Source organism: Hippopotamus amphibius, chromosome 4 (assembly GCF_030028045.1).
Source record: "Hippopotamus amphibius kiboko isolate mHipAmp2 chromosome 4, mHipAmp2.hap2, whole genome shotgun sequence".
Lineage (NCBI taxonomy): Eukaryota > Metazoa > Chordata > Mammalia > Artiodactyla > Hippopotamidae > Hippopotamus > Hippopotamus amphibius.
This window is the reverse complement of record NC_080189.1, coordinates 14907496-14934907: the sequence shown is the minus strand read 5'-3', so window position 1 is coordinate 14934907 and position 27412 is coordinate 14907496. Positions and strand designations below refer to the sequence as shown.

At 39.7% G+C, this 27412-nt stretch overlaps 1 protein-coding gene across 2 annotated transcripts in view; it reads left to right on the top strand.

Annotated features, from left to right (window-relative positions):
* Positions 1–27412, top strand: part of TBXAS1 (thromboxane A synthase 1) — a 160223-nt gene that overhangs the window by 26479 nt on the left and 106332 nt on the right. For both annotated transcript variants that reach the window (XM_057732880.1, XM_057732882.1), the window contains exons 2-3: positions 17907–18000; positions 20857–20909. In XM_057732880.1, coding sequence (XP_057588863.1) covers positions 17907–18000; positions 20857–20909 — 147 coding nt within the window. The remainder of the gene's footprint in view (positions 1–17906; positions 18001–20856; positions 20910–27412) is intronic.

Here is a 27412-nt window from a genome sequence, read left to right as displayed (position 1 = left end):
TGTATCCTGCAACTTTACTGAATTCATTGATTAGCTCAAGTAGTTTTCTGGTGGCATCTTTAGGATTTTCTACGTATAGTATCATGTCATCTGCGAATAGTGACAGTTTTACTTCTTCTTTTCCAATTTGGATTCCTTTGATTTCTTTTTCTTCTCTGATTGCTGTGGCAAGGACTTCCAAAACTATGTTGAATAGTAGTGGAGAGAGTGGACATCCTTGTCTTGTTCCTGATCTTAGATGGGATGCTTTCAGTTTTTCACCATTGAGAATGATGTTTGCTGTGGGTTTATCATATATGGCCTTTAGTATGTTGAGGTAGGTTCCCTCTATGCCCACCTTCTGGAGAGATTTGATCATAAATGGGTGTTGAATTTTGTCAAAAGTTTTTTCTGCATCTATTGAGATGGCCATGTGGTTTTATCCTTCAATTTGCTAATGTGGTGTATCATATTGATTGATTTGCATATATTCAAGAATCCTTGCATTCCAGGAATAAACCCCATTTGATCATGGTGTATGATCCTTTTAATGCGTTGTTGGAGTCTGTTGGCTAGTATTTTGTTGAGGATTTTTGGTCTGTAATTTTCTTTTTTTGTAGTATCTTTGTCTGGTTTTGGTATCAGGGTGATGGTGGCCTCGTAAAATGAGTTTGGGAGTGTTCCTTCCTCTGCAATGTTTTGGAAGAGTTTGAGAAGGATGGGTATTAGCTTTTCTCTAAATGTTTGATAAAATTCACCTGCAAAGCCATCTTATCCTGGACTTTTGTTTGTTGGAAGATTTTTAATCACAGTTTCAATGTCATTACTTGTGATTGGTCTGTTCATATTTTCTATTTCTTCCTGATTCAGTCTTGGAAGGTTATACCTTTCTAAGAATCTGACCATTTCATCCAGGTTGTCCATTTTATTGGTGCTTGTAGTAGTCTCTTATGGTGCTTTTTCTTTCTGTGGTGTCCGTTGTAACTTCCCCGGTTTCCTTTCTAATTTTATTGATTTGAGTCCTCTCCCTCTTTTTCTTGATGAGTCTTGCTAGAGGTTTATCAATTTTACTTATCTTCTCAAAGAACCAGCTTTTAGTTTTATTGATTTTTGCTATTGTTTTCTTTGTTTCTATTTCATTTATTTCTGCTCTGATCGTTATGATTTCTCTGCGTCTACTAACTTTGGGTTTTGTTTGCTCTTCTTTCTCTAGTTTCTTTAGGTGTAAGGTTAGATTGTTTATTTGGGATTTTTCTTGTTTCTTGAGGTAGGATTGTATTGCTATAAACTTCCTGCTTATAACTGCTTTTGCTGCATCCCATGGGTTTTATTTATTTATTTTTTTTTTATTATTTTATTTTATTTTTTTGGGGGTACACCAGGTTCAATCAACTGTTTTTATACACATATCCCCATATTCCCTCCCTTCCTTGACGCCCCCCCCTCGATTCCCCCCCACCCTCCCTGCCCCAGTCCTCTAAGGCATCTTCCATCCTCGAGTTGGACTCCCTTTGTTATACAACAACTTCCCACTGACTATTTTACAGTTGGTAGTATATATATGTCTGTACTACTCTCCCGCTTCTTCTCAGTTTCCCCTTCACCCCCCGCCCCCTCCCATACCTCGAGTTCTCCAGTCCATTCCCTGTATCTGCTTCCCTGTTCTTGTCACTGAGTTCATCAGTACCATTTTTAGATTCCGTATATGTGAGTTAGCATACAATATTTGTCTTTCTCTTTCTGACTTACTTCACTCTGTATGACAGATTGTAGTTCTATCCACCTCATTACATATAGCTCCATCTCATCCCTTTTTATAGCTGAGTAATATTCCATTGTATATATATGCCACATCTTTTGTATCCATTCATTTGTTGATGGGCATTTAGGTTGCTTCCATGTCCTGGCTATTGTAAAGAGTGCTGCAATAAACATTATGGTACAAGTTTCTTTTGGGATTATGGTTTTCTTTGGGTATATGCCCAGGAGTGGGATTACTGGATCATATGGTAGTTCTATTTGTAGTTTTTTAAGGAACCTCCAAATTGTTTTCCATAGTGGCTGTACCAACTTACAGTCCCACCAACAGTGCAGGAGAGTTCCCTTTTCTCCACACCCTCTCCAACATTTGTTGTTTCCAGACTTTGTGATGATGGCCATTCTGATTGGTGTGAGGTGATACCTCATGGTGGCTTTGACTTGCATTTCTCTGATGATGAGTGATGTTGAGCATCTTTTCATGTGTTTGTTGGCCATCTGTATGTCTTCTTTGGAGAAATGTCTATTTAGGTCTTCTGCCCATTTGTGGATTGGGTTATTTGCTTTTTTGGTATGAAGCTGCATGAGCTGCTTGTATATTTTGGAGGTTAATCCTTTGTCCGTTGTTTCATAGGCAATTATTTTTTCCCATTCTGAGGGTTGCCTTTTAGTCTTGTTTATGGTTTCTTTTGCTGTGCAAAAGCTTTTAAGTTTCATGTGGTCCCATTTGTTTATTCTTGATTTTATTTCCATGATTCTAGGAGGTGGGTCAAAAAGGATGTTGCTTTGATGTATGTCAAAGAGTGTTCTGCCTATGTTTTCCTCTAGGAGTTTGATAGTGTCTGGCCTTATATGTAGGTCTTTAATCCATTTGGAGTTTATTTTTGTGTATGGTGTTAGGAAGTGTTCTAATTTCATTCTTTTACATGTTGCTGTCCAATTTTCCCAGCACCACTTATTGAAGAGGCTGTCTTTTTTCCATTGTATACTCGTGCCTCCTTTGTCAAAGATAAGGTGCCCATATGTGTTTGGGCTTACTTGTGAGTTCTCTATTCTGTTCCATTGATCTTCCTTTCTATTTTTGTGCCAGTACCATACTGTCTTGATCACTATGGCCTTGTAGTATAGTTTGAAGTCAGGAAGCCTGATTCCACCAACTCCATTTTTCCTTCTCAAGATTGCTTTGGCTATTCGGGGTCTTTTGCGTTTCCATACAAATCGTAAGATTTCTTGCTCTAGTTCTGTGAAAAATGCCATTGGTAATCTGATCGGGATTGCATTAAATCTGTAAATTGCTTTGGGTAGTACAGTCATTTTCACGATGTTGATTCTTCCAATCCAGGAACATGGTATATCCCTCCATCTGTTTATGTCATCTTTGATTTCTTTCATCAATGTCTTAAAGTTTTCTGCATACAGATCTTTTGCCTCCTTAGGCAGGTTTATTCCTAGGTATTTTATTCTTTTGGTTGCAATGGTGAATGGGAGAGTTTCCTTAATTTCTCTTTCTGCTCTTCCGTTGTTAGTGTATAGGAATGCAAGAGATTTCTGTGCATTAATTTTGTATCCTGCTACTTTACTAAACTCATCAATGAGTGCTAGCAGTTTTCTGGTAGAGTCTTTAGGGTTTTCTATATATAGTATCATGTCATCTGCAAAGAGTGATAATTTTACTTCTTCTTTTCCAATTTGGATTCCTTTAATTTCTTTTTCTTCTCTGATTGCTGTGGCTAACACTTCCAAAACTATGTTGAATAACAGTGGTGAGAGTGGACACCCTTGTCTTGTTCCTGTTCTTAGAGGGAATTCTTCCAGTTTTTCTCCATTGAGAACAATGTTGGCTTTTGGTTTGTCATATATGGCTTTTATGATGTTGAGGTAATTTCCTTCTATGCCCATTTTCTGGAGAGCTTTTATCATAAATGGATGTTGAACTTTGTCAAAAGCTTTTTCTGCATCTATTGAAATGATCATATGGTTTTTATCCTTCAATTTGTTGATATGATGTATCACGTTGATTGATTTGCGTATATTGAAGAATCCTTGCATCCCAGGGATAAACCCCACTTGATCGTGGTGTATGATTTTTTTAATGTGCTGTTGCAGTCTGTTAGCTAGTATTTTGTTGAGGATTTTTGCATCTATATTCATCAGTGATATTGGTCTGTAGTTTTCTTTTTTTGTGACATCTTTGCCTGGTTTTGGTATCAGGGTGATGGTAGCCTCATAGAATGAGTTTGGGAGTGCTCCGCCTTCTGCAATATTTTGGAAGAGTTTGAGAAGGATAGGTGTTAACTCTTCTCGAAATGTTTGATAGAATTCGCCTGTGAATCCATCTGGTCCTGGGCTTTTGTGTGTTGGGAGATTTTTAATCACTGCCTCAATTTCTGTACTTGTGATTGGTCTGTTCATGGTTTCTATTTCTTCCTGGTTCAGTCTTGGAAGATTGTATTTTTCTAAGAATGTATCCATTTCTTCCAGGTTATCCAATTGATTGGCATAGAGTTGCTTGTAGTAGTCTCTCATGATGTTTTGTATTTCTGAGGTGTCCGTTGTGACTTCTCCTTTTTCATTTCTAATTCTGTTGATTTGCATCTTCTCCCTTTTTTTCTTGATGAGTCTGGCTAATGGTTTATCAATTTTGTTAATCTTCTCAAAGAACCAGCTTTTAGTTTTATTTATTTTTCTTATGGTTTCTTTCCTTTCTTTTTCATTTATTTCTGCTCTGATCTTTACGATTTCTTTCCTTCTGCTCACTTTGGGGTTTCTTTGTTCTTCTTTCTCTAGTTGTTTTAGGTGTAAGGTTAGGTTGTTTATTCGATCATTTTCTTGTTTCTTAAGGTAGGACTGTATTGCTATAAACTTCCCTCTTAGAACTGCTTTTGCTGCGTCCCATAGGTTTTGGGTTGTTGTGTTTTCGTTGTCATTTGTTTCTAGATACTTTTTGATTTCCTCTTTGATTTCTGTAGTGATTCCTTGGTTGTTTAATAGTGAATTGTTTAGCCTCCATGTGTTTGTATTTTTTGCAGTTTTTTTCCTGTAATTGATATCTAGTCTCATGGCGTTGTGGTCTGAGAAGATGCTTGATATGATTTCAATTTTCTTGAATTTGCTGAGGTTTGATTTGTGACCCAAGATGTGATCTATCCTGGAAAATGTTCCGTGTGCACTTGAGAAGAAAGTGTAGTCTGTCGTTTTTGGATGGAATGTCCTATAAATATCAATTAAGTCGAGATGGTCTAATGTGTCATTTAAAGCTTGTGTGTCTTTATTTATTTTCTGTTTGGATGATCTGTCCATTGATGTAAGTGGGGTGTTCAAGTCTCCCACTATAATTGTGTTACTGTCGATGTCCCCTTTTATAGCTGTTAGCATTTGCCTTATGTATTGAGGTGCTCCTATATTGGGGGCATAGATATTTACCATTGTAATATGTTCTTCTTGGATGGGTCCCTTGATCATTATGTAGTGCCCTTCCTTGTCTCTTGTAATAGTCTTTACTTTCAAGTCTAATTTGTCTGATATGAGTATTGCTACTCCAGCTTTCTTTTGACTTCCATTTGCATGGAATATCTTTTTCCATCCCTTCACTTTCAGTCTATATGTATCCCTTGGTCTGAAGTGGGTTTCTTGTAGGCAGCATATAGAAGGGTCTTGTTTTTGTATCCATTCAGCCAGTCTGTGTCTTTTGGTTGGAGCATTTAATCCATTTACATTTAAAGTGATTATTGACATGTGTGTTCCAATTACCATTTTCTGAATTGTTTTGGGTTTGTATTTGTAGGTGTTTTCCTTTTCTTGTGTTTCCTACTTAGAGAAGTTCCTTTAGCACTTGTTGTAAGGCTGGTTTGGTGGTGCTGAATTCTCTTAACTTTTGCTTGTCTGGAAAGCTTTTGATTTCTCCCTCAAATCTGAATGAGATTCTTGCTGGGTAAAGTATTCTTGGCTGTAGGTTTCTCTCTTTCAGGACTTTCAGTATATCCTGCCATTCCCTTCTGGCCTGCAGAGTTTCTGTAGAAAGGTCAGCTGTTATCCTGATGGGTTTTCCCTTATATGTTATTTGTTGCTTTTCTCTTGCTGCTTTTAATATTTTTTCTTTGTGTTGAATTGTCGTTAGTTTGATTAATATGTGTCTTGGTGTATTTCTCCTTGGGTTTATTCTGTATGGGACTCTCTGTGCTTCTTGGACTTGGTTCATTATTTCCTTTCCCATGTTGGGGAAGTTTTCCACTAGAACCTCTTCAAATATTTTCACAGACCCTTTCTTGTTTTCTTCTTCTTCTGGGATGCCTATAATTCGAATGTTGGTACGTTTAAGGTTATCACTGAGGTCTCTGAGGCTGTCTTCTAGTCTTTTTATTTTTTTATCTTTTTCCTGCTCTGTGGCGTTTATTTCTTCCATTCTATCTTCCAACTCACTTATTCGTTCTTCTGCCTCAGTCATTCTGCTGGTTAGAGCATCTAGAGTATTTTTAATTTCAGTTATTTTGTTATCCATTGCTGTTTGTTTTTCTGAGTTCTTATGAACTGTTTCTTGTACTTTCTCTAATTTGTTATCGAGATTTTGTATCATTTTTACTATCATTACTCTAAATTCTTTTTCAGGCATTTTTCCTATTTCCTCCTCATTTATTTGGTCTTGTGGGTTTTTTTCCTGCTCCTTTGCCTGCATGGGGTTTCTTTGTTTCCTCATGGTTGTCCAAGCTTTTGGGGTTGCTTGTCCTGGTGATAGAGGTGTTTATAGAAGACTGTCCAAGCCTCAGACTAATGTCCAAGTATTGGATTAGACGAATATTCAGTAAGAAACTCCCAGCTGTTATAATTTGTCTCATCCATCGCTCTCTTGTAGAACTAGCCTTTGTTCCTTTTTTTCAGTGCCAGGGACTTGCTGCGTTTCACCTGATGTGATTTGTCCAGGCATTAATAATGCATCTTCAAGATGCAAGATGCATGAATTCCTTTAGTAACAGATCTGCTGGCAGAGGGCTGTATTGTATTGCATGGCTTTGCTTTTTTTTTCCTGTGCGCTTAGTCTGGTTTCACTGGCTCACAGGACGCCGCGCGGAGGCCTCGCACCTGCCCCTTCACACCAGGGCTCCCCGTGCAAAATCCCCATGGGTTTTAGATCATTGTGTTTTCATTGTCATTTGTATCTAGGTATTTTTTGATTTCCTCTTTGATTTCTTCAGTGATCTCTTGATTATTTAGTAGCGTATTGTTTAGCCTCCATGTGTTTGCTTTTTTTACAGTTTTTTTCCTGTAATTGATTTCTAGTCTCATAGTGTCATGATTGGACAAGATGCTTGATATGATTTCAATTTTCTTAAATTTACCAAGGCTTGATTTGTGACCCAAAATATGATCTGTCCTGGAGAATGTTCCATGTGCACTTGAGAAGAATGTGTAATCTGTTGTTTTTGGATGTAATGTCCTATAGATATCTATTAAATCAAGCTGGTTTATTGTGTCATTTAAAGCCTGTGTTTCCTTGTTAATTTTTTGTCTGAATGATCTGTCCATTGGGGTAAATGGGTGTTAAAGTCCCTCAATATTATTGTGTTACTGTCTATTTCCTCTTTCATAGTTGTTAGCATTTGCCTTGTGTATTGAGGTCCTCCTATATTGGGTGCATATATATTTATAATTGTTATCTCATCTTCTTGGATTGATCCCTTGGTCTTTATGTAATGTCCTTCCTGTCTCTTGTAACATTTTTTAAAGTCTATTTTATCTGATATGTGTGTTGCTACCCCAGCTTTCTTTTGATTTCCATTTGCATGGAATATCTTTTTCCATCCCCTCACTTTCCATCTGTATGTGTCCCTAGGTCTGAAGTGGGTCTCTTGTAGACAGCATATATATGGGTCTTGTTTTTGTATCCATTCAGCCAGTCTGTGTCTTCTGGTTGGCACATTTAGTCCATTTACATTCAAGGAAATTATCAATATGTATGTTCCTATTACCATTTTCTTAATTGTTCTGTTTTTGTTTTTGTAGGTCCTTTTCTTCTCTTATGTTTCCCACTTAGAGAAGTTCCTTTAGCCTTTGTTGTAGGGCTGGTTTGATGGTGCTGAGTTCTCTTAGCTGTTGCTTGTCTGTAAAGCTTTTGATTTCTCTGTTGAATCTGAATGAGATCCTTGCTGGGTAGAGTATTCTTGGTTGAAGGTTCTTCCCTTTCATCACTTGAAATATATCATGCCACTCCCTTCTGGCTTACAGAGTTTCTGCTGAGAAATCAGCTGTTAACCTTACGGGAGTTCCCTTGTATGTTATCTGTCATTTTTCCCTTGTTGCTTTTAATAACATTTCTCTGTCTTCAATTTTTGTCAATTTGACTACTATGTGTCTTGGCTTGTTTCTCTTTGGGTTTATCCTGCCTGGGACTCTCTGCACTTCCTGGACTTGGGTGTCTATTTCCTTTCCCATGTTAGGGAAGTTTTCAACTATAATCTCTTCCAGTACTTTCTTGGGTCCTTTTACTCTCTCTTCTCCTTTTGGGACCCCTATAATGTGAATGTTGGTGCATTTAACGTTGTCCCAGAGGTCTCTTAGGCTGTCTTCAGTTCTTTTCATTCTTTTTTCTTTATTCTTTTCCACATCAGTGATTTTCACCATTCTGTCTTCCAGATCACTTATTTGCCCTTCTGCCTCAGTTAATCTGCTATTGGTTCCTTTTAGTGTATTTTTCATTTCAGTTATTGTGTTGCATATCTCTGTTTGTTTGTTCTTTAATTATTCTAGGTCTTTGTTAAACTTTTCTTACATCTTTTCGATCTTTGCATCCAGTCTTTTTTCAAAGTCCTGGATCATCTTCATCATCATTATTCTGAATTCTTTTTCCAGAAGAGTGCCTATCTCCTCTTCATTTAGTTGTTTTTCTGGGGTTTTATGTTGTTCCTTCATCTGGTACAAAGTCCTCTGCCTTTTCATTTTCTCTATCTTTCTGTGGCTGTGGTTTTCAGTTCTACAGAATGAAATACTGCTGATACTGCTTGATACTGCTGTCTGCTGTCTTGTGGAGGAAGCTATCTCACAAGTTGATAATTGTTAAAGAGAGTGGTAGGTACATGGGAATTCATTTTACTATTTTGACTACTTTTGAGTTTTCTCTACTAAAACATCAAACCAAACATTTCCTTCCTGCCCCATCCTCATCCCCACAGTTCCATCTGTGCAATTGGTAACCTCTGCAATTAACTTCTTATTTAGACTCATAGAGATAGTTTAAATAAACATACAAGCTAGTTCAAATAATGTTATTTTTCTCTCCCCATTTTTTTATATAAATGGAAACATACTAAACTCAGTTTTCTACATCTTACTATTTTCATGTAATATTGTATCTTGATGGCTTTCCATCTTCATTGCATATTATACTATTCAATGGATCCATCACAATTTATTTAAACAGTCCCAAACAGATGGGCATTTAGGTTGTTTCCAATCTTTTGCTGTTACAAACACACTAAAATAAATACCCCTGTACATATTTATGCTCATGTATATGTGTAGAACAAATTCCCAGAGTCAAATTTGATAAGTCAGTGGATAAATGCATATGCAAGATACTAGCAAATAACCCTCTTTATGGGCTTGTACCAGGGTAGAAGTAGAAGAGTTGGAGAGAAGTGGGCAGATATGGAGATGGAGCTAATTTGAAGATGGAGCTAAAAGTATTTGCTGATAGATCATATGTAAAGTATGAAAAAATAAAAGAGAAGAATTAAGCATGTCTAATGTCAGTCAGCTTCAGTTAAGTTCTGCCTGGGTAACAACTAACTCCCTTCATGCCCACAACAAATCTCAGTGATTTACTTCAACAAATATTTATTTCTTGGTCATGCTACATGTCTACCATGGACCACTTCCTTCTTTGCTCCTCATCATCTTCATTGCAGAACCAAGGCTTCAGGAACAGCTCTCATCTGGGAGACTACAGGCCTCATGGCTAAGGGAAAAGGATAAATGGCTCTTGACATGTTGCGCTCAAAGCTTCTGCTTGGACATAGCACACATGGTGTCTTTCCAGGCTCAGTTGGCCAAAGAAAGTCACACGATTAACCTTATGTAAACAGGGTGGAGATGTATAATCCTCCAATTGGAAGGGATTGTCCTATTTTAAATAATTACACACCCTACCATGTCTCAAAGGTTTCTGGCTTGAGCAATTGGTGGGTTGTCGTTGTAACAGTGATACAGATATGAAAGAGGAGAAAGACCTTTAGGGGGGAAATTGAGTTCAGGTTTAGATAAGTTAAGTTTAAAATGCCTAATACACATCAAAAGGGTGCAGCCGAGGTGGTGTCTTGATAAGGATGATGTCAGTGGAGAGAATGGAACTAGAGATAGAAGTGTGGAAGTTACTGACATATAGATGGTACCGAAAGTGATGGGACTAATAGAAGGAAAGGAGCCAGAAAAGACTCTGAGGACCAGCCCCTGAGGTAGGAGGAGTGATGTCATGGAAACCAAGAGAAGAGAATGCTTCAGAAAGAAGGAAATGTTCATCTGGGTCTAAATGCTGCTGAGAAGCAAGTGAAAAGAAAAAACTGGCAAGAAATTACTGAATTGACAAGATCAAAACCATGGATGACCTTGACAAGGGCAGTTTTGGTGAAGTGGTTGGTGCAGAAGCTTACCTGGGAAGATGAAGAGACTAGGGCTATAGAAGGGAAGAGAACATGTCTAGATAATGCTTTTAAGGGATTTTACTGGGAAGAAAAAAAGAAAAATAAGGTAATGGCTGGAATCAAAGGAGTTTACTTTTTTCCTTTAAGATGGAAGACACTAGAATATGTTTGTATGCTGATAGCTGTGATCCAGTAGAGAGGAAGAAATCAATGCAACAGAAAGAAGAAATAGTTGAGAATTCTGAGCAAAAGCAGAAGTGAAGTCTTTGGCTTTAGAAAGGCAAAGACTCTCTCTCTCACTCATCATGGTCATCAGTTAATTAGTATCTGTTATTATTACACCTTTGGTTTCTAAGAAACCTGCCTTTGTTCTCAGTATATTTTCTGCATGTTCTCATGCAGTGGTTTATCAACAACATCCTAGCTTAAAGGACAGGAAGAAATAGGTTAGTGGAGTTCGCACAGCACCTGTCTGAAACGTGGCAGACCTGGTTTCAACTCTGACTCAATCACTTAGCAGCACTGCCACCTTGGGTACACTAATGAATCTCCTTAAGCATTAATTTTCTAATCAGTAATATGAGAAGAATATTTGTTTCTACCTTTATGTATTTTGTTGGAAGCCTCATATAAGACAATGTAAAAAATGTTCTTGGCACAGTCCCTGGTACATAGGAAAGATTAAAAATTATTATAAATCATCATAATAATCATATACCTCTCTTTGTCTATATAAATGTATTTTTCTTGTGCTGTGACAAAGTTGTTGCCAGGCCAATAACTACAATGGCTATGTTTTTGTGGTTCTTGCATTACTGGGGAAAGAACTACACATCATTCAGATATTTATGTATTTGTTTAGTAGTCCCCCTTTTTTTCCCCAGAGGAGTAAAGATTATAAGCAGTCTCCTTTTCTGGGTCTTTGGGAACAAATTATAAATGACTGTTACTTAATTTCATGCATAGAGCTGGACAGAATTGAAAAACAGTGGAAAAGTCTTTCAACTCCAAAATATCTGTCCTACTGAGTTTTGCCTGTGTGCAACTTATAGCACATTTTATATTCAGAAGTCTCCTGTTAAAATGCAACTATCAGACAATGAAAGTACTACATTTCAAAATGTGTGGGATGCAGCTAAAGAAGTAATAAGAGGGAGATTTATATCCTTAAATGAATTTATTAAAAATAAAATAATATTGAAAATAAGTGAGCCAAATTGTTAACTTAAGAAGCTAAAAGAAACAAACAAACAAACAAAAAAAACACCCAAAGAACAAAGAGTAAACCCAAAGAAAATAGTAGAAAGAACACAGTAAAAAATGAGCATAAAATAATGAAATAGACAACAGCAAAAAAGAGAAAAACAGAAATGATCAACAAAAGCAAAAAGCTGGTGCTTTGAAAAGATTAAATAGATAAACCCATAGCAAAATTAATTAATTAAAGGAAAACTTTTCCAAGCAAACTAGGAATGGAAGAAATGTCTTTAATCCAATAAGGGATATCTGTTCAAACTCTACAGCAAAATCTTACGCTTAATTTTGAAACATTAGCTATATCCCCACAGAGTCAGGAATAAGAAAAAGATGTTCTCTCTTACTGCATCTTTTAAATGTTGTATTAAAAGTCTCAGCCAATGTGATAAGAAAAGAAAATGAAAAGTGAGACAAAAGGATTAGAAAAAAGAGAACAGACTGACATTATTTGTGTAGAATATAATTGTCAGCATAAGAAATCAAAGAGAATCCACATTTTTAAACCAGAAGAACTAATAATAAAGTTTAGATGGATCTCTATTACAAGACTGGCATAAAATACAAGTGGTGTTCCTATACATGAGTAATAGAAATAACCAATATATGTAAACAGCAAAAAGATATTCTCTGTGCATAAAATTACAAAATGTTACTAGGACAGACAATGAATCAATAGAAGGATATAAGATATACATAGATGAGAAGACTCAGTGTTGTAATAACACTGGTACTAATTTATAAATTTAATGCAATTCCAATAAAAATTCCAACAGGATTTTTCATCAAACTAGATTAATTCTAAAATCAATATAAGAAAGATATACTTTCTCTATACTATATACTTTCTCTATAAAAAGGTGTCATAGAGTTATAATAATGAGGCATTGGCATAAGTCAGACAAATGGATCAGAATAGACTCAAGCACCTATATTACTAAGGTGTATGATGGAGGCCGCATTATAAATCAGTGGGGAGGGAGGGGTGGGGCAGCAAGAACGCTGTCTCTTTGCCAACTTTTTATAGAGGTGCACTCAGCTGTGGGGCAGGGTTATTTTTCCCAGGGTCCCAGTGACTTATCTGTTCTGATGAGACACCTCTGATTGTAGAAACTGGCTTAACACATCACCCTCTGATGATTGATTTGATTTCTCACATACCTGAAAAGGAGGTGCTCTGAATAGATACATCAGTGTCTTGTTCCTGGCAAAGGACACCTACTCTTATAAATTAGTTAATGAACATTCCGGTTTGCAGGTTATATCTTAGGAGCTAACCTAACTGATGCACGAGTGAATGTACACTAGATGGTTTCCAGCCCCGAGAGTAAGTTCAAGAGAGGGCACTGAACAGGAAGATGAGGATGTGAAAAAAGAGATGAGGTACTAAAAGGAGAACTGAGAAGGCCTCACATAGAAACTCTGTTTCCAAGGAACTCCTATCTTGAGGCATGATTGAAGCAATTTCTATACTTACAGTTTCTTTAATTATTGTTGTAGGGGAAGAATGGGGCAAGGAAGAAGGAAACAGAACTTAAAGTCAACTGACAAGGCTGTAGCTAGTTATTTTCTAAACAAAAGCCGTTCAGTGTTCATCTGCTTATCCTCCTCTCCCTGCCCAAATACGTGCTTGGAGTCAGCCTGCAGTCACCTACTGATGACTGCTCATTTCCCAACTAATTCTTTAACCAATCGGTGTAGCACAATTCTGCCTGCTTCCTAGATAAACTGTGATGGGAAAAAAGAGGAAAAAGAGAGAGTAATTTCAAAGTTGGGAACTATTTTTGAAACTGGAAGAAAAGAGATGGCAAAAAATGTTCTCTCTCTCTAGTAATGAAAAAAAAATGCAGACATCAAGATACATTGATGTGTCTACAAAACTTAGAGAAATTTTATGAGAGTGTTTGGTGAAATGGATACACTGACACTGAGACTAACTGGGACAAACTTTCTGGAAAGCAATTTGGCATTGCATGCCAGTGTCTAAAACCAGTGACTCAGGTATTTCAGATCTGGAAAAGCTTCATGCGTAAAGTGCTGGAAAAGCTTGATGCATAGAGATATTCATTGTAGTGGTGTAACTTAAATTAACTAAAAAATTGAAAACACGCTAAATACGTAACAATAAAAATAGTTTAGCACATTATGATATGTCCACAGGAGGAATATACAGCCATAAAAATAATATTCATAAAGGATTCATAACAGATTTTTTTCCATATGTTAAATGGAAAAAGTGGAAATATAGAGAAATAGAAAAAATTATAGAGAATAGAATCTCAAATATATAAAAAATATGCTCAGTAAAAACTACAGTTATAATAAAAAAAAGGGTAGGCTTTTCCCCTGATATTTCTAGCTTTTTTTGCCCAAATTTCTGTCAAGCATTTCAAGATTTATTTTCTGGGAAGCTAGCAAACTTCGTCTTCTGCTTCCGTGTCTTAAAATCTTTTGAAGAGGCAAAATTTAAGCCCTTGTCTAATAAAGTTTCCGATGTGGCCACAACCTTTTATGGAATTGCTGTCAAAGTCTTTAATGGTCGTGCATGTTGCAAGTGTAGCATAACCATGACAAAGGGCTTCTCTTCTTCAAAGTTGGGACAGGTGGATTACCTGGCACCCCCTGGGCTTTACCTCTTCCTGGAACACCATGATTTTTATCCCAAGAAAATTGATATTTGCCAAAAGAATCTTTCACCTTTTCAAAAACATCAATAGCCTCCGAAATTTCCAAAAGCAATTTACTAAGTAGACATTCTTTGATAGGGATCGTGAAGACATAATGAATGGACCCGGGAGCTGGCTGTTCCCAGCACACAAGAGAGTAGCCAGCTCCTCTATGGCCGCTGCTTAAGATACACAATGGGGGACTCTTGGAGGGCAAGCCATCATTTGACTCTTTTCTACTCTGGCTCCAACCTCAAACAGCTCTATTATTTCTTTAATACACGATTTATCTAAATATTCCCCAATTTGTCACGAGTGGCTTCTTTGGCTAAGCAATAGGCTGACCACTCTTGTTGAATGCATCAAGAAAGGGCTTTGTCTTGGGGACACAGTGTTCAGGAATTCCTTATGTTGAAAATGATCCCATGCGGTTTCATTTATTTTGAGAATGGACTGTAGAAGGAGCACCACTGGCACTGCACGATTTGTATCATATAGGGACAAATGACTACAAGTAAAACCAAAGGATGCTATCTGAAGCTACTTCATATACTTTCCGTTGTCATTTCCCAATTTAAGTGTCCTTAATGTAAACAATGATAGACATTCATGATCATAATTGTGGAATACCCTTGCATTAATTCCCATCAAAGAGAAGCTATTCTAAATACCGCAACATGGTGGCTGCATGGTGGTGCGTGTTAAGATTTACTGGCATCCCGGCCGCTGGCACTTTTTTGATGGCTCAGGACTTAATGGCACAAATGTGACCTAAAAAATAACTTTCTTTCACAATGACAATTTTTAAGGTAATGAGATATATTAAAAAAAAAATCTTTTTTCATTGACTCTAAAACTCATTCATGGGTATTCCTGGTGTACCAGCTTCCCAGGGATGCCATAACAAAGTAACACAAACTGGGCTTAAAATACCAGAGTTTGCTGTGTCACAATTCTGGAAGCTGGAAGTCTGAAATCAAGGCTTTTGCAGGGCCATGGCCCTCTGAAACCTGTAGGGGAGAATCCTTCCTTGCCTTTTCCTAGCTTCCGGTGGGTTGCTGACAATCTTCGGCGTTTCCTGGCTTGCAGCCACATCGCTCCAATCTCTGCCTTTGTCATCACATGGCCTTCTCCTGTATCTCCATGTCTTCACATGGCATCCTCTTATGAGGACACCAGCCATAATGGATTAGGGGTCCACTCTACTTCAGTACGACCTCATCTTTAACTAATTACATTTGCAACCACCCTATCTCCAAATAAGGTAATATTCTGAGATACTGGAGGTTAGGACTTCAACTTATTTTTTTTGTGGGGGGTGGGGGTGTGTGACACAATTCAACCCCAAACTCCTGGAGTCCATGGATTCTGTGTTAAGAGCCTATTGAGACAGACGGAAGGGAGCCTGGGACCAGAGAATATGAAACATGGATGCAGAGAAGGAAGTGGGAGCAAGACAAATGGAACCCACTTTGCAATTTTGTTCAGAAGTCTGGAGGCAGTGATCGCTCCCTGTTGATTTTAGTGCAAAGTCTCTAGTTACTGATGGCAACATTTGGCCAATTCCTAGCAGAAGATGCTTCAGTTCTATACTTGACTCCAGGCTGCAAAGTGAAGTTTATGGTTGTGTCCAGAACATTCTCTGTTGATGCCATATGTCTGGAAATGTCTGAATTTTGTGCAGAGACACACAAGCGGTATTTTTGTAAGTGGAGTTACATAATTAGGGCATGGGCTTGCATGATAATTAGCATGTGTAATTAGGCACAGACTTCTTGTCCTTTAATTAGACAATCAAGACATCTAATTATAAAATTAAGATGTAATTACGTGGCCCAAGATCGACATATTTCTTTCTACCCATTAGAGATTACGTTTAGAAAATAATTCACAAAAACCAATGAAAAAATGAACTAGAAACCAGATTTAAGGATGTTGAGGGGAGTGTTAAGTGGACTGGAAAGTCTCCTCTGGTCTTTCCTCTTAGGTGTGAAGGGGGTTATTTAAAACATCACAGTCTACTTGAAAGAATAACTTTTATACACTCTGCTGCCAACCTTTGGCATGCACACTAATGAAGAGGAATGTTGGCATGACGAGTCCCTGTAATTGACACATGGCTCTTGAGTGTGGTTTGTAATTACACTTGAACGTAGACTTAAAGGTGACATCCTGGGGATTCATTCAAACCCAATAATACATTCATACGGTGGAAACTTTGGTCGGGAGAACTGAGAGGAGACCTCACCTTCCCTTTCTGCCCTGGCTTGGTTCTCCCTGCGGCCACTTTAAAGGTAGATGCCTTGCTCAGAATAACACAAATCAACAGTTAACCTGTGGTCCTTTCCTTGACTATTTGAGTATTCACTGATATGTTCTTATTTTAAGTGCTCTTTATTGGACTGCAGGCGGCAAAGGGAAGGTCAGAGTCTACAGCAAACATTCCATCTTTGTAACGATAAGTGAGTCTCAGAGCAGTGGGGTTTTTTAAGTTCCAGTACTCCTATGAAGTCTGGCTGTACGGATATTCTCTATATTTTTTCTTTGCTCCTGAATTGAGACTTGGCTGCTCTTTGCATGATGCTAAACACCCAGTTTGACTCATTAATTTTTCTGAACTAACTGAACTTTTGACCTAATTGGCTGGCTGATTAGGGATTACAGCCATATGTCCAGGTTTTTCTAAGCCAGTTCTGACTTTCACTGTGTTATCTCTCTGTTCTCATAAACTGTTGAAATATCCTAGTAATTTCCAATGTTTTGACAGCCACACTGCACTTCTTAGTCTGCTGCTTTCTCCTGGAAAGTGGCACAGAAATCTGTCGGGCCACGTTTCCTGATTTTGGGTAGGGAAAATATGCTTCCCATATGGTTTCAGGCCATGAAAACAAAGACATAAAGAGTTTGTAAGCAGTTGGTGATGAGGTCTTGTCTGCGTGGTGTGTCCCCTCCAGCCCTATTTTTTTTTTTTTTTTTAATTTTTCTCCATTAGGCCATGGAATGTGATGAGGGATAAATTATGTGCAGGGTTCAGTTTTGACCAAGAAAGACCACAGCTTTGCACAGGGAACTGAATTTTGCCATTGTTAATTTTTTGCCTTGCCTTGTGAGACAATTGTTCATGGCAGATTTAAACGCTGAGGGGCTGAAGTGGGCAGAGGTGCAGTGTGGTTCTTTTTTTTTTTTCTGAGCTGCCCTGCGTGGCTTGTGGGACCTTAGTTCCCAAAACAGGGATGGAACCCGGAACCCTCAGGAGTCAAAGCACTGAGTCCTAACCACTGGACTGCCAGGGAATCCCAAGCTGCAATTTTAAAAACAATTTGCTGATGGAAATTGTAGGTGGGGAAGAGGCATTTGGGCGACATCACCTCTAAGGGGGCTTCCAGCTAAGAGATCTGAGGATGGCTTAATCTCAAGCCTGTTAATCAGGAGTTTACTGAACACTATTCATGCCACTCACTCATCCCTAGGCCTCCACCTCTTCAGTCCTCAGAAGTTGTCAGCTGGAAAATTCTTCCACCCTTACTTCTGGTGAACTCAGTAATTCTGAGTTCTAATAGGGCCAAAGATGTGAATGCAAACATGTGTCTCGGTTTTTAAACTGTGCTTTTCCCCTCAGGTACTCCACCTCAGCATTTTCAAGACTAGAGAAGTTGGGCATCAGACATCCCAAGCCTTCTCCTTTTATTGGAAACTTGACATTTTTCTGCCAGGTAAGGGCTGCCTTCCACTGTCTTCCAGAATCAGATGCTCTGAGCCCAGCGCAGCTTTACCCACAAAGCACTGCTCCCGTCTAGGTCGCCCACAGCCAGGGAGGTCTATGTGTGAAGGTACCATGTGATGAGCCTTCCTCTACTTGTATCAGTTCTTATGTGATGAGAATGACCCCTCACTGATCACTCATCAATACATATTGAGTCTTAGCATCCAGTCATTCATCCAAAAACCCAATTAATGAGGGTCTACAGTGTGCCAGGCCCTGGAATGTGGAAGAAGTAGAAGTTGCCCATGCCCTAGCACTAGTGTGGGTGGTAGAGATGGTAGCTGAGGTTGTCCTTCAGAGGAGAGGGAGATCCGTCTGGGCTAGAGTCATCCTGGAGGACTTCCTGGAGGAGGGGGTCTGCAGGAGCAATAGACACAAAGGCAAGGATGCACACACCAGGTGGGGAGCAATGATGTGTGTGATTGTACCACATGAGAAACAGGGCACAGCTTGGGGAGCAGCCTGAACTAGAAAGAGGAGATTGGGGAGCACCAGGGAACACCACTGTGGGGTGGGGGAGGGAGAAACGGGCTAGATCACTAACAGTCCACAAAGGCAAGTGAAGAACTGTGTGTGTCCCATCACTGGTGAGTAGCAGGGGGACACTGAAGGGTAAGGTTTCTCTGCAAGGGGGAAGATTTAGGTCAGGTCTATACCATCCAACCACTGTTGAGGTCTGGGTGTGAAGCGGTGAGGGCTTGGCCGGAGGGGAGACAAGAGTGAAAGAGAAGAACAGTGAGGGCAAAATTAGTAACTCTTGTGGCAAATTAGGTGTGGAGGATTCAAGGCAGAATGAGTCAAACACGTCTTTAAGTTTTGAGCCAGATAACAGGGAGAATGGACATGAGTTGACAAAAATCAAAGGTCAGGAGTTGGGCTGGTTTAGGGAGGCACCTTTGGTTTGCCAGAGTGACGTGAAAGTGGAAACATCCACAGGGGTTTGGAGACAGGGGCCCAGGACTCTATCTTGGAAGGCTATTTTTTTTTTTTCCTCACGTTGGGTTTTCTCAGAACCCAGATGATTTATTCTGCTAACTCCTGGGGGTGCTGCCACCAGACCCAACATCAGGAGCCTACAGATCCTGCACGTGAAGACCCAGTAAGCCAAACAAAGGCAGGAAGGAGGAAACTGGGGCCAAACCTGATAACATCCCTGTAAGATCTCCTTAGGATTTCCCCACCCCTGCCCCCGGAAAGGCTGGCCCTCGGCGTCAGATAGAAAACAACAGAGGCTATTTCTGTCCATTTTCCTTCTCATCTCATTTTCTCTCCTGGTCCTTTCTGTCCCTTCCTCAGTCCAGTACCCCTTTCCACCCTTTATTGCCGTTACTCTCTTCCCAGCCTTTTTTAAACACCTCCCTCTCTCCTAACTCAGGGGTGGCCAGGCTACCGCTTTCAGCCCACAGACAGCATCTCATCAGGGTTCCCCCTGAGATCCTTTGAAGCAAGTGCGAAGACATTTTTAAGTGTCAAAATGGAACAACAAACCAGATAGGAAATTAAAGCAAATAAATTTCATATATTTCGGCGTGGGGGGAGGGGAGCGTTAATTAGTTGACTTCAGTCGAGTAATTAATTTAGTATCAATCTTTTGAGGAAAACCATATCATGGTCTACAGGAGAACACTGTGCCCCGCCTCTGGTTAATTTCCACATATGCTCCTTTTCTGCCTGTCATCCTTGTGTGTGCAAAGCCTGCCAGGTTCTTGCTAGAACGTCGTCGTTTCATTGACTGTTTCTATGGTCATATAAGCTTTCCTTGACAAAGGGCAAGCTAGATTTAATGAGCCTGGGACGGATTTCCATTAAGAACATCCACCTCGGGACTTCCCTGGAGGTCCAGTGTTTAAGACTTTGCCTTCCAATGCAGGGGGTGCGGGTTCAAACCCTAGCTGGGGAGTTTAGATTCCATGTGCCTCAAGGCCAAAAAAGCAAAACATAAAACAGAAGCAATATTATAATGAATTCAATAAAGACTTAAAAAAAAAAATCCACCTCCTCTACCCCCCAACTCTCTACTCTCACCCACCCCTTATATATCTGTTCATCCACTCCATGCCCACAGCACAAGTCTAGCATTTTCCTGTCCTTTGCCTCCATCCCAACCCCAGCATATTTTCATGTACATTTCTTTCTTTCCCACAACACAATGGATCCAGCCATTTTCAAGCCTTCACCCATACCATCCCCCTGTGTATATCCACATACGTAAATCCCTACAACACAGTGGGTCTAGCATTTTCTGACCCTCTACCCCCACTCCACCCGTGCATATCTCCAGGAGTCCTCACCACCACAAAGCGTGTCTAATATAGGAAGTTGCTCTAAGGTTCTTATGCTTTGAATATGTTGATTTTAGTTAAAATTTAACTTGGATCATAATTCAGAATTTGTGATAATTTGGGTAAACTCAGCAGACATTTACGCATATAGTGGCTGTGAAACGAGGCTTTGCCAAAAATAATAATAATATAAACCAAATTGCAGAGGGAAATGTTAACACAGTTGAGAAAGCAAACAATTTTCACATATTTTAGCAGCAATTATACACAAATAGTATGAGTACAGATGATCCCTTCTGTCCATTAAAGCAGAGCTGACTGAGAGTTTCTCTTGGCAATATATTGTTTTTCAAGCCACTAGTTTATTCTAATATTCCAAAGTACTTGAAAACAATATAACTTCAATTCTTTTTTATTGTTTACGTAATTGTGTTCTCACTATTCAAGACTTTTTTTCTGACTAAGTTTGAATATTTGAAATGTTGTTTCATCTGATTTTTACTATAGTGCTGTGCTTTCTGCAGGGTTACTGGGAAAGCCACATGGAGCTCAGAAAACAATACGGACCTCTGAGTGGGTAAGAGGGAAACTCCATTCTTCTACCATATATTTTGATGTGTGGGCATTGAATTGATATGGAAGGAATCACGAGAATGGGAATGTTGCATGTGTTTATAACTTTTGAGGATCTACAAAGAGAGAGCCCAGCAGTACAGATGGGGCTCTTGGAGAAGACCCCGGGTTGCCTGGGGTGCATGGTGCTAGCCTGAAGAGCACCACTTCCCAGCCTTTAAACCCTGACCACCTGAGTCAGGCGCTGGGTGCCTTGACCATCTCTCACCACTGTGCCAAAGGTGTGCTGCAAGGGACACAGCAGCCCTCCACGTGTCAGGCTAATTTGCCTTGACAACCCATGGCAAGTCTCTCCCCATGAACTTATCTAAACCTTACTTGGACCTGTTGTTTTCAATCCTTTAGGTAAAATATGCTGTCAGCTGTATGGCCATATAATGTATTATCCGACACAGTACACATTTGAAAGTTAAAGGGGGTGCTATTCACGATTACCCCAGGACATCAGCGGAAACTAAGACTGACCTGGACATACTGGGTCACATGGCCAGCCTAATTCTCAGCCACGTAAAGTAATAGAGGCTTTCCCCTTATTTTTCCTGTATTTTCCCTTTTTATGCTTCAGAGTATGCTCCTTTAAAAAAAATTCCAGGGACTTCCCTGGTGGTCCAGTGGTATAGAATCACCGTGCAATGCAGGGGGACACGGGTTCGATCTCTGGTCAGGGAACTGAGATCCCACATGCCACGGGGCAACTAAGCCCGCACACCACAATGACTGAGCCCACGCGCCTCAACTAGAGAGGCTGTGAGCTGCAAAACTAAGGAGCCCATGTGTTCTGGAGCCCACATGCCACAACTAGAGAGAAAAAACCCGCATGCCACAACTAGAGAAAAGCCCACGCTACACAGAGAAGATCCCGCATGCCACAGGTAAGACCCAACACAGCCAAAAAAAAAAAATTGTAGAATCTGACAAACAAACTCGTGATCAGACCATTTATCCTACTCAAGATTTAACGGACTCAAACATACTGATCCTCAATCCTTCCACACTGGAGTCCTAGCCATTTTGGCCTTTTCCCATGCAGCCTTCCTTGGCTACTGGATGGATGCTTTTGGTGGCTCTTTTCCAGATTTTTGGGTCTCTGATAACTTTTTTAGGTGCAGCGAAGTTCTGTAGTGTCCCTACTGTATATCCTAATGGGGTCCCGTGGTATGTGAGCCCTTCTAGCCATAGGACATGATGCTTGCTCTCCCAGTGTTGATTTTCAAAAGGGATTCACTTGTATTCTTTGTGGAAATGCCAGGAGACGCACAGTTTTGGCCCAGTTCTTCCCACCACTCTCTAGTTTGCTGTGTAACCCTGCAAAGGGAGTACATGAAGATATTCTACTGGATTGTCTCTGATTAGTTTGTTATTGCTGGATAATAAACTATCCCCAAATGCAGCGACTTAAACCAATTAATATTGATCATGTGCCTAAGGGTTGGTTGGAATTGGCTGATCTAAGCTAGACTGGCTGGGAAGCTCAGCTGAGCTTCCTGGTGCTTCTGCAGGTTCAGCTGGGGAGGTGGCTCATCTAGGCCAGGCCCAGCTGGGGCAGCTGTGCTCCACACTTCTCTCATCCTCCTTGGGACGGCAGGCAAGCCAGGGCAGGCTCTTCTCATGGCGAAGGCAAAGGATCGAGAGGGCAAGCCCAAAGGTGCGAGAACATTTTAAGTTTCTGCTAACATCCTATTGGCCAAACCGAGTCATATGGCCAAACCGAAAGTTAAAGCAGAAAGCACCCTCCGCGTGCAGCGAGAGCAAAGCAAGGTACTTGGCCAAGCCTGACTCTGATGGAGCAGGGAGATGTATTCCTTTAAAGGAAGAGTGGGGAGATGGTGCATATTTTCAATACTAGGCAACTCCACCTCACTCTGTAAGATCCCTTTAGCTTGGTCTTTACTTACTTTTTTTTTAAGTGCATAGCTTCCTGCTTTAAGCATAATAGGTACTCAAGAATTTATCTTTCCAACAGTCTCATTCTGCAGTTGACTTGACATTGACTTTGGAGACTGTCTCAAACATTTCTGAGACACAGCACTGACTCAGAAGGATGTGGCTTCCCCAGAATTAGAAAAAGTCCTCCCTGAGTTTGAGTTCTAGGAATTACTTCCCTGGAGTACTTCTGTACAGATGTTCAGAGTAGAGCCCTTGGTTATTTTAAAATAATTTTAAAATGTCAGATGAAGAGTTTAAATGGCACTTATTAACTGGTGGATTGTGTGGTGGTGGTGGTGGTGTGTGTGTGTTTGAGAGAGAGAGAGACAATTGATTTCCTTGACGACAGGATGTCCAATCAACTCCTCCCCCCGCCCCCAGTTTAAGTTAACACAATTTACTCTTTTCATTTCAAGAGCACCTAAATCATGGAGAATGATTTCAAATGAGGTTGTAGAGAGAGAAACTGCGGTCTCATCTCTGGTAAAAAGGGAAAAAATGAAAGGCGATGGCATAATTTCTTCATACAAAGTTATCAACTTTTTCTGCTTTAGGAAAAATGGTGAGCCTTAAAATGCTGACTTCTTTTTAAACGTGTCCACTGCTGGATTGAGGCACTGCCATGGTGGGGTAAAGTTCTGTTTGAGCTCTGTAACCTGGGTGAGACTCAGTTTGCTTACTTTTTCAGATGAAAGGGTTAATCTCGTCTATATTTAAGGTCCTTTCTAGCCCTAAAAATTATTTTGTTACTGCTTAAATTTGAACAAAATGGTTTCACAGATGGGAAAAGACAAGAATGGACCATGATCAATGAAAGATCCTCCTTTTAGGAAATGATTTGGTTTGAATTGTCTTAACTTTTAGACTTTTTCTGTCATGAGGAAATATTATTGATCCCATATTGGTGCCCTTAAAATTGAAATAGTAGATTGAGTCATCATTTGACAAGGGAAACCCCATGCTGTTGATGCCACACAGAGATGCACGTGTCCTCCGGTGACAGGACAGTCCTATACGTTGGGAGAAAATGTGGGCAGAGAGGATCTTCTCTGTACTCTGAACCTGAAGACCAGACATGATGACTACTTATGCTTCCTATCTGTTGTCCTCATAGCAACTCAGTCAGAGTTTGGGTCCCCAAACTGGAAATCTGCTTCTTGCCCTTTTCCCTTTCGTCCTATGAGGACGGTATTGCTGGAGAAGCCTTCTGCGGAGAGGGGTTGAGAGCACCAATGTTTATCACCATCACCACCACCACCACCGAGAATAAAATGTCTTCCCCAAGTGTCTAATTATGCAGTCTGCTTTGCTAGGCCCTGTGCAAGTAAAACTATGCACATTGTCTCTGGCGTCTTTGAACTTGAACATAAAGCAGGAGGGCTGGCACGCACACCTATACGACTTGTGTTCACAATACTTGATTAGAACTCTCTTGAATTGCATGTTAGTACAGTGGCCCCCTTCCCTTACCCTCGAGGGGTGTGTCCCAAGACCTCCCGTGGATGCCTGAAACTACAGATAGCACTGATCCCTATATAAACCATGTTTTTCCTATACATATGTACCGATGATAAAGTTTAATTTATAAATTAGGCACAGTAAGAATTAACAACAATAATAAAATAGAACCGTTATAACAGCATATTGTAATAAAAGTTATGTGACTGTGCTCTCCCTCTCTCTCCTGCCCTCTCTCTCAATATCTTCCTGTACAAATGTAATGCCTTTTCCATCTTAACTAAACACTTATCATGCGCTGTGGCCATAACTTTTACAGTTTGAGGTGTGGTAGCAGAAATTGCTTTTTCCTTCTTCACAATTTCGTGGAGGGAAGATTCGTTCCTACTGGAGATGTGAGCAACCTCTGAATGTGATTTCTTTTTCTTTCCTCACGAAGTGGAGAGCTTTGAACTTTTCACTGAAAGGAAGCACTTTACAGCTTCTCTTTGCTGTCTCCAAATAGCCAGCATCACTACTCGTGTCCTCTGGGGCTGGTATTAAGTAAAATAAGGGCTACTTGAACACAAGCACTGAGATACCATGACAGTCAACCTGAAAACTGATTTGGCTACCAAGTGACCAACGGGTGGGTGGGCAGGATGTGCTGGACAAAGAGATGATTCACCTCCTGGGTGGAATGGAGTGTTACGGCAGGAGATCTTATCACACTACTGAGAACATTTTCACACTTAACTATTTGACACGTGTGAAGTGTTTACTTCCGGAATTTTCCACATAATATTTTTGAACCACAGTTAACCGAAACCAAGGAAAGCAAAACTGCAGGTAACAGGAGACTAATGTACCCTTGGCAACATAATATAAAGAAAGAAGGGCTTTACTACTTTAGATAACCTTCAGTTAATGATTACTGGTTATCTCCTTTGGTCTAAGATTGAACCTCAAATCGGATTTACACTCCTTCCCAAACCCTAGAAGAATCGTATCAACATAATCATCATACGGTTGTGACTGAGTGTAAACAGGATAGAGCTTATGTCCCCTCCAATTTGTGACCGACTTTGTAATCCAGTGGATGACAAGCATTTATTATGCTATTATTGTTAATGACTTAGAAATATGCGCACATACACAGCAGCCTGAGTTCAGCTCATGTGCAACTCCCAACGGCTCCCATTCAAAGCTGCTTTTCCCCTTATCGCACCTCTCTCGCAAGTGATAGATCTGCAGTTATTCTTTTATTTAGCCTCATCCCCATCTCTTCTTGCCCCCACCTCACTTTCTTCTTAATTTCCAGTATACACTTAGCTCCGTCTTGTTGCACTTGATTTCTATCCTTCCTGGCCGCCATCACCCGCAGCCCTCCATTTGATTCCTGTATCCATCCCTTCATCAAGCCAGATTTGTTGAATAATCTTACACACTCTCATTAGAGCATTAGGTTGTGTAGGTAAACATATACATTACACAAAATTCATAAAGTGCAAATAAGCACACAGAAAAATAAAATAAAACTGACTCCCACCTTAGACCTGCAGCCAGCGCTCCTCAGAAGCAAACTCTGTTACCAATTTCTGAATGCTCAAATGTATAATATACGATAGATGTAGTTCTTCACCTTACTTTGTTCGTTAATGATGTTTGGGAAATTGTCCCGTTTCAACACACTCATTAAATACTGTTCTATTTTTTTCAAGATTCCATTGTCTGGATGTATCCTAATTCTAAAAACAAGTTCTCAGTTGATGAACACCTTTTGCTTTTATAAACAATACAGCAGTGAGTATTCTTGTGTATATATCATTGCTATCTTGTGTAAGTATGTCTGTAGGATAAATTCTTTGAAATGGAATTATTAGGTCAAAGATTATCTACATTTTTATTTCGATAAATATGGCTAAACTGCCATCCCTAGGGGTTATATCAATTTACACACCCATAAATAAGCATACCAGGGCGTCTGGTTCCCTCACACATTTGGTGTGGTCACAGTTTTAAATCTTTACCATTTGATGGTAGTTTTAACTTGCATTTCTCTAATTATGAGTGAGTTTGAGCATGTTTTCATAGGTTTAAAATCCATTGTATTTTGTTTTCTGAAGAATCCTTTGCCACTTTCCTATTTGGTTATCGATCTTTTCCCACTGTAGTTGTAGAAGCTCTTTATTAAAGAAAATAGCCATTTATATTTCATATATACTGCAGATATTTTCTCCTTTTTATCATGTGTCTTTGACTGTTTATGTATATGTTCCAATCAGAAAACATTTGTTTTTGGATTGTTGAATTTAATCTATTTTAAGGGTGTCTACATTTTGTATCTTACTCAGTAAGGCTTTCTCCACTAAGGATATATATATATTTAAACTTCTGTTTTTTTCTAGTGTTTTTCATTTCATTTAAAAATTTAGATGTTTGATCCATCAGGAATTTATTTGAGGGTAAGGATGGAAGTAGGAATCTACCCTTATTTTTTCCTGATGGTGGCATTCCTTCTGGAAGGGCATCCTTTCCCAATTGATTTGAAATGTCATTTTTTATCATTTATTGGTTCTCTGCTCCATTCCTCTGGCTGATCACATCCTAGTGCCACGCTGAATACCCTCCTTCGGTACATTGAGCGCCCTCTCGTACCTAGTGGCAGTACAGTGTTCTAAGAACATCTTTGTATATATCGGAATCTAAAGCAATCTTTCTCCCAGGGAACCTTGGGTCTCTGCACTTTAAAAAAATCAGTTTAGCACATAAAGAAGACGTTAGTATAAAGGACCTGGCACTTAGACCCAAAGTTCACGCCCACGGGAGGTAGAGGTGTCTCATGTCCTCCAACGTGGAGGTTCTTAGCACCGTGTTTTATTCAACTAGCTGGCACGCATGAACTAATAGCACCTTGTCACCAGGCAGTGAGAAAGCTGAGAACTTTGGGATACACGTGGAAAGCATGTGGCATCAGCAAAGAAAACAGTAGGGTCATTCTGACTTTTTTTTTTTGGCTGTGCTGCAAGGCATGCAGAATCCTAGTTTGCCCACCAGGGATCGAACCCATGCTCCCTGCACTGG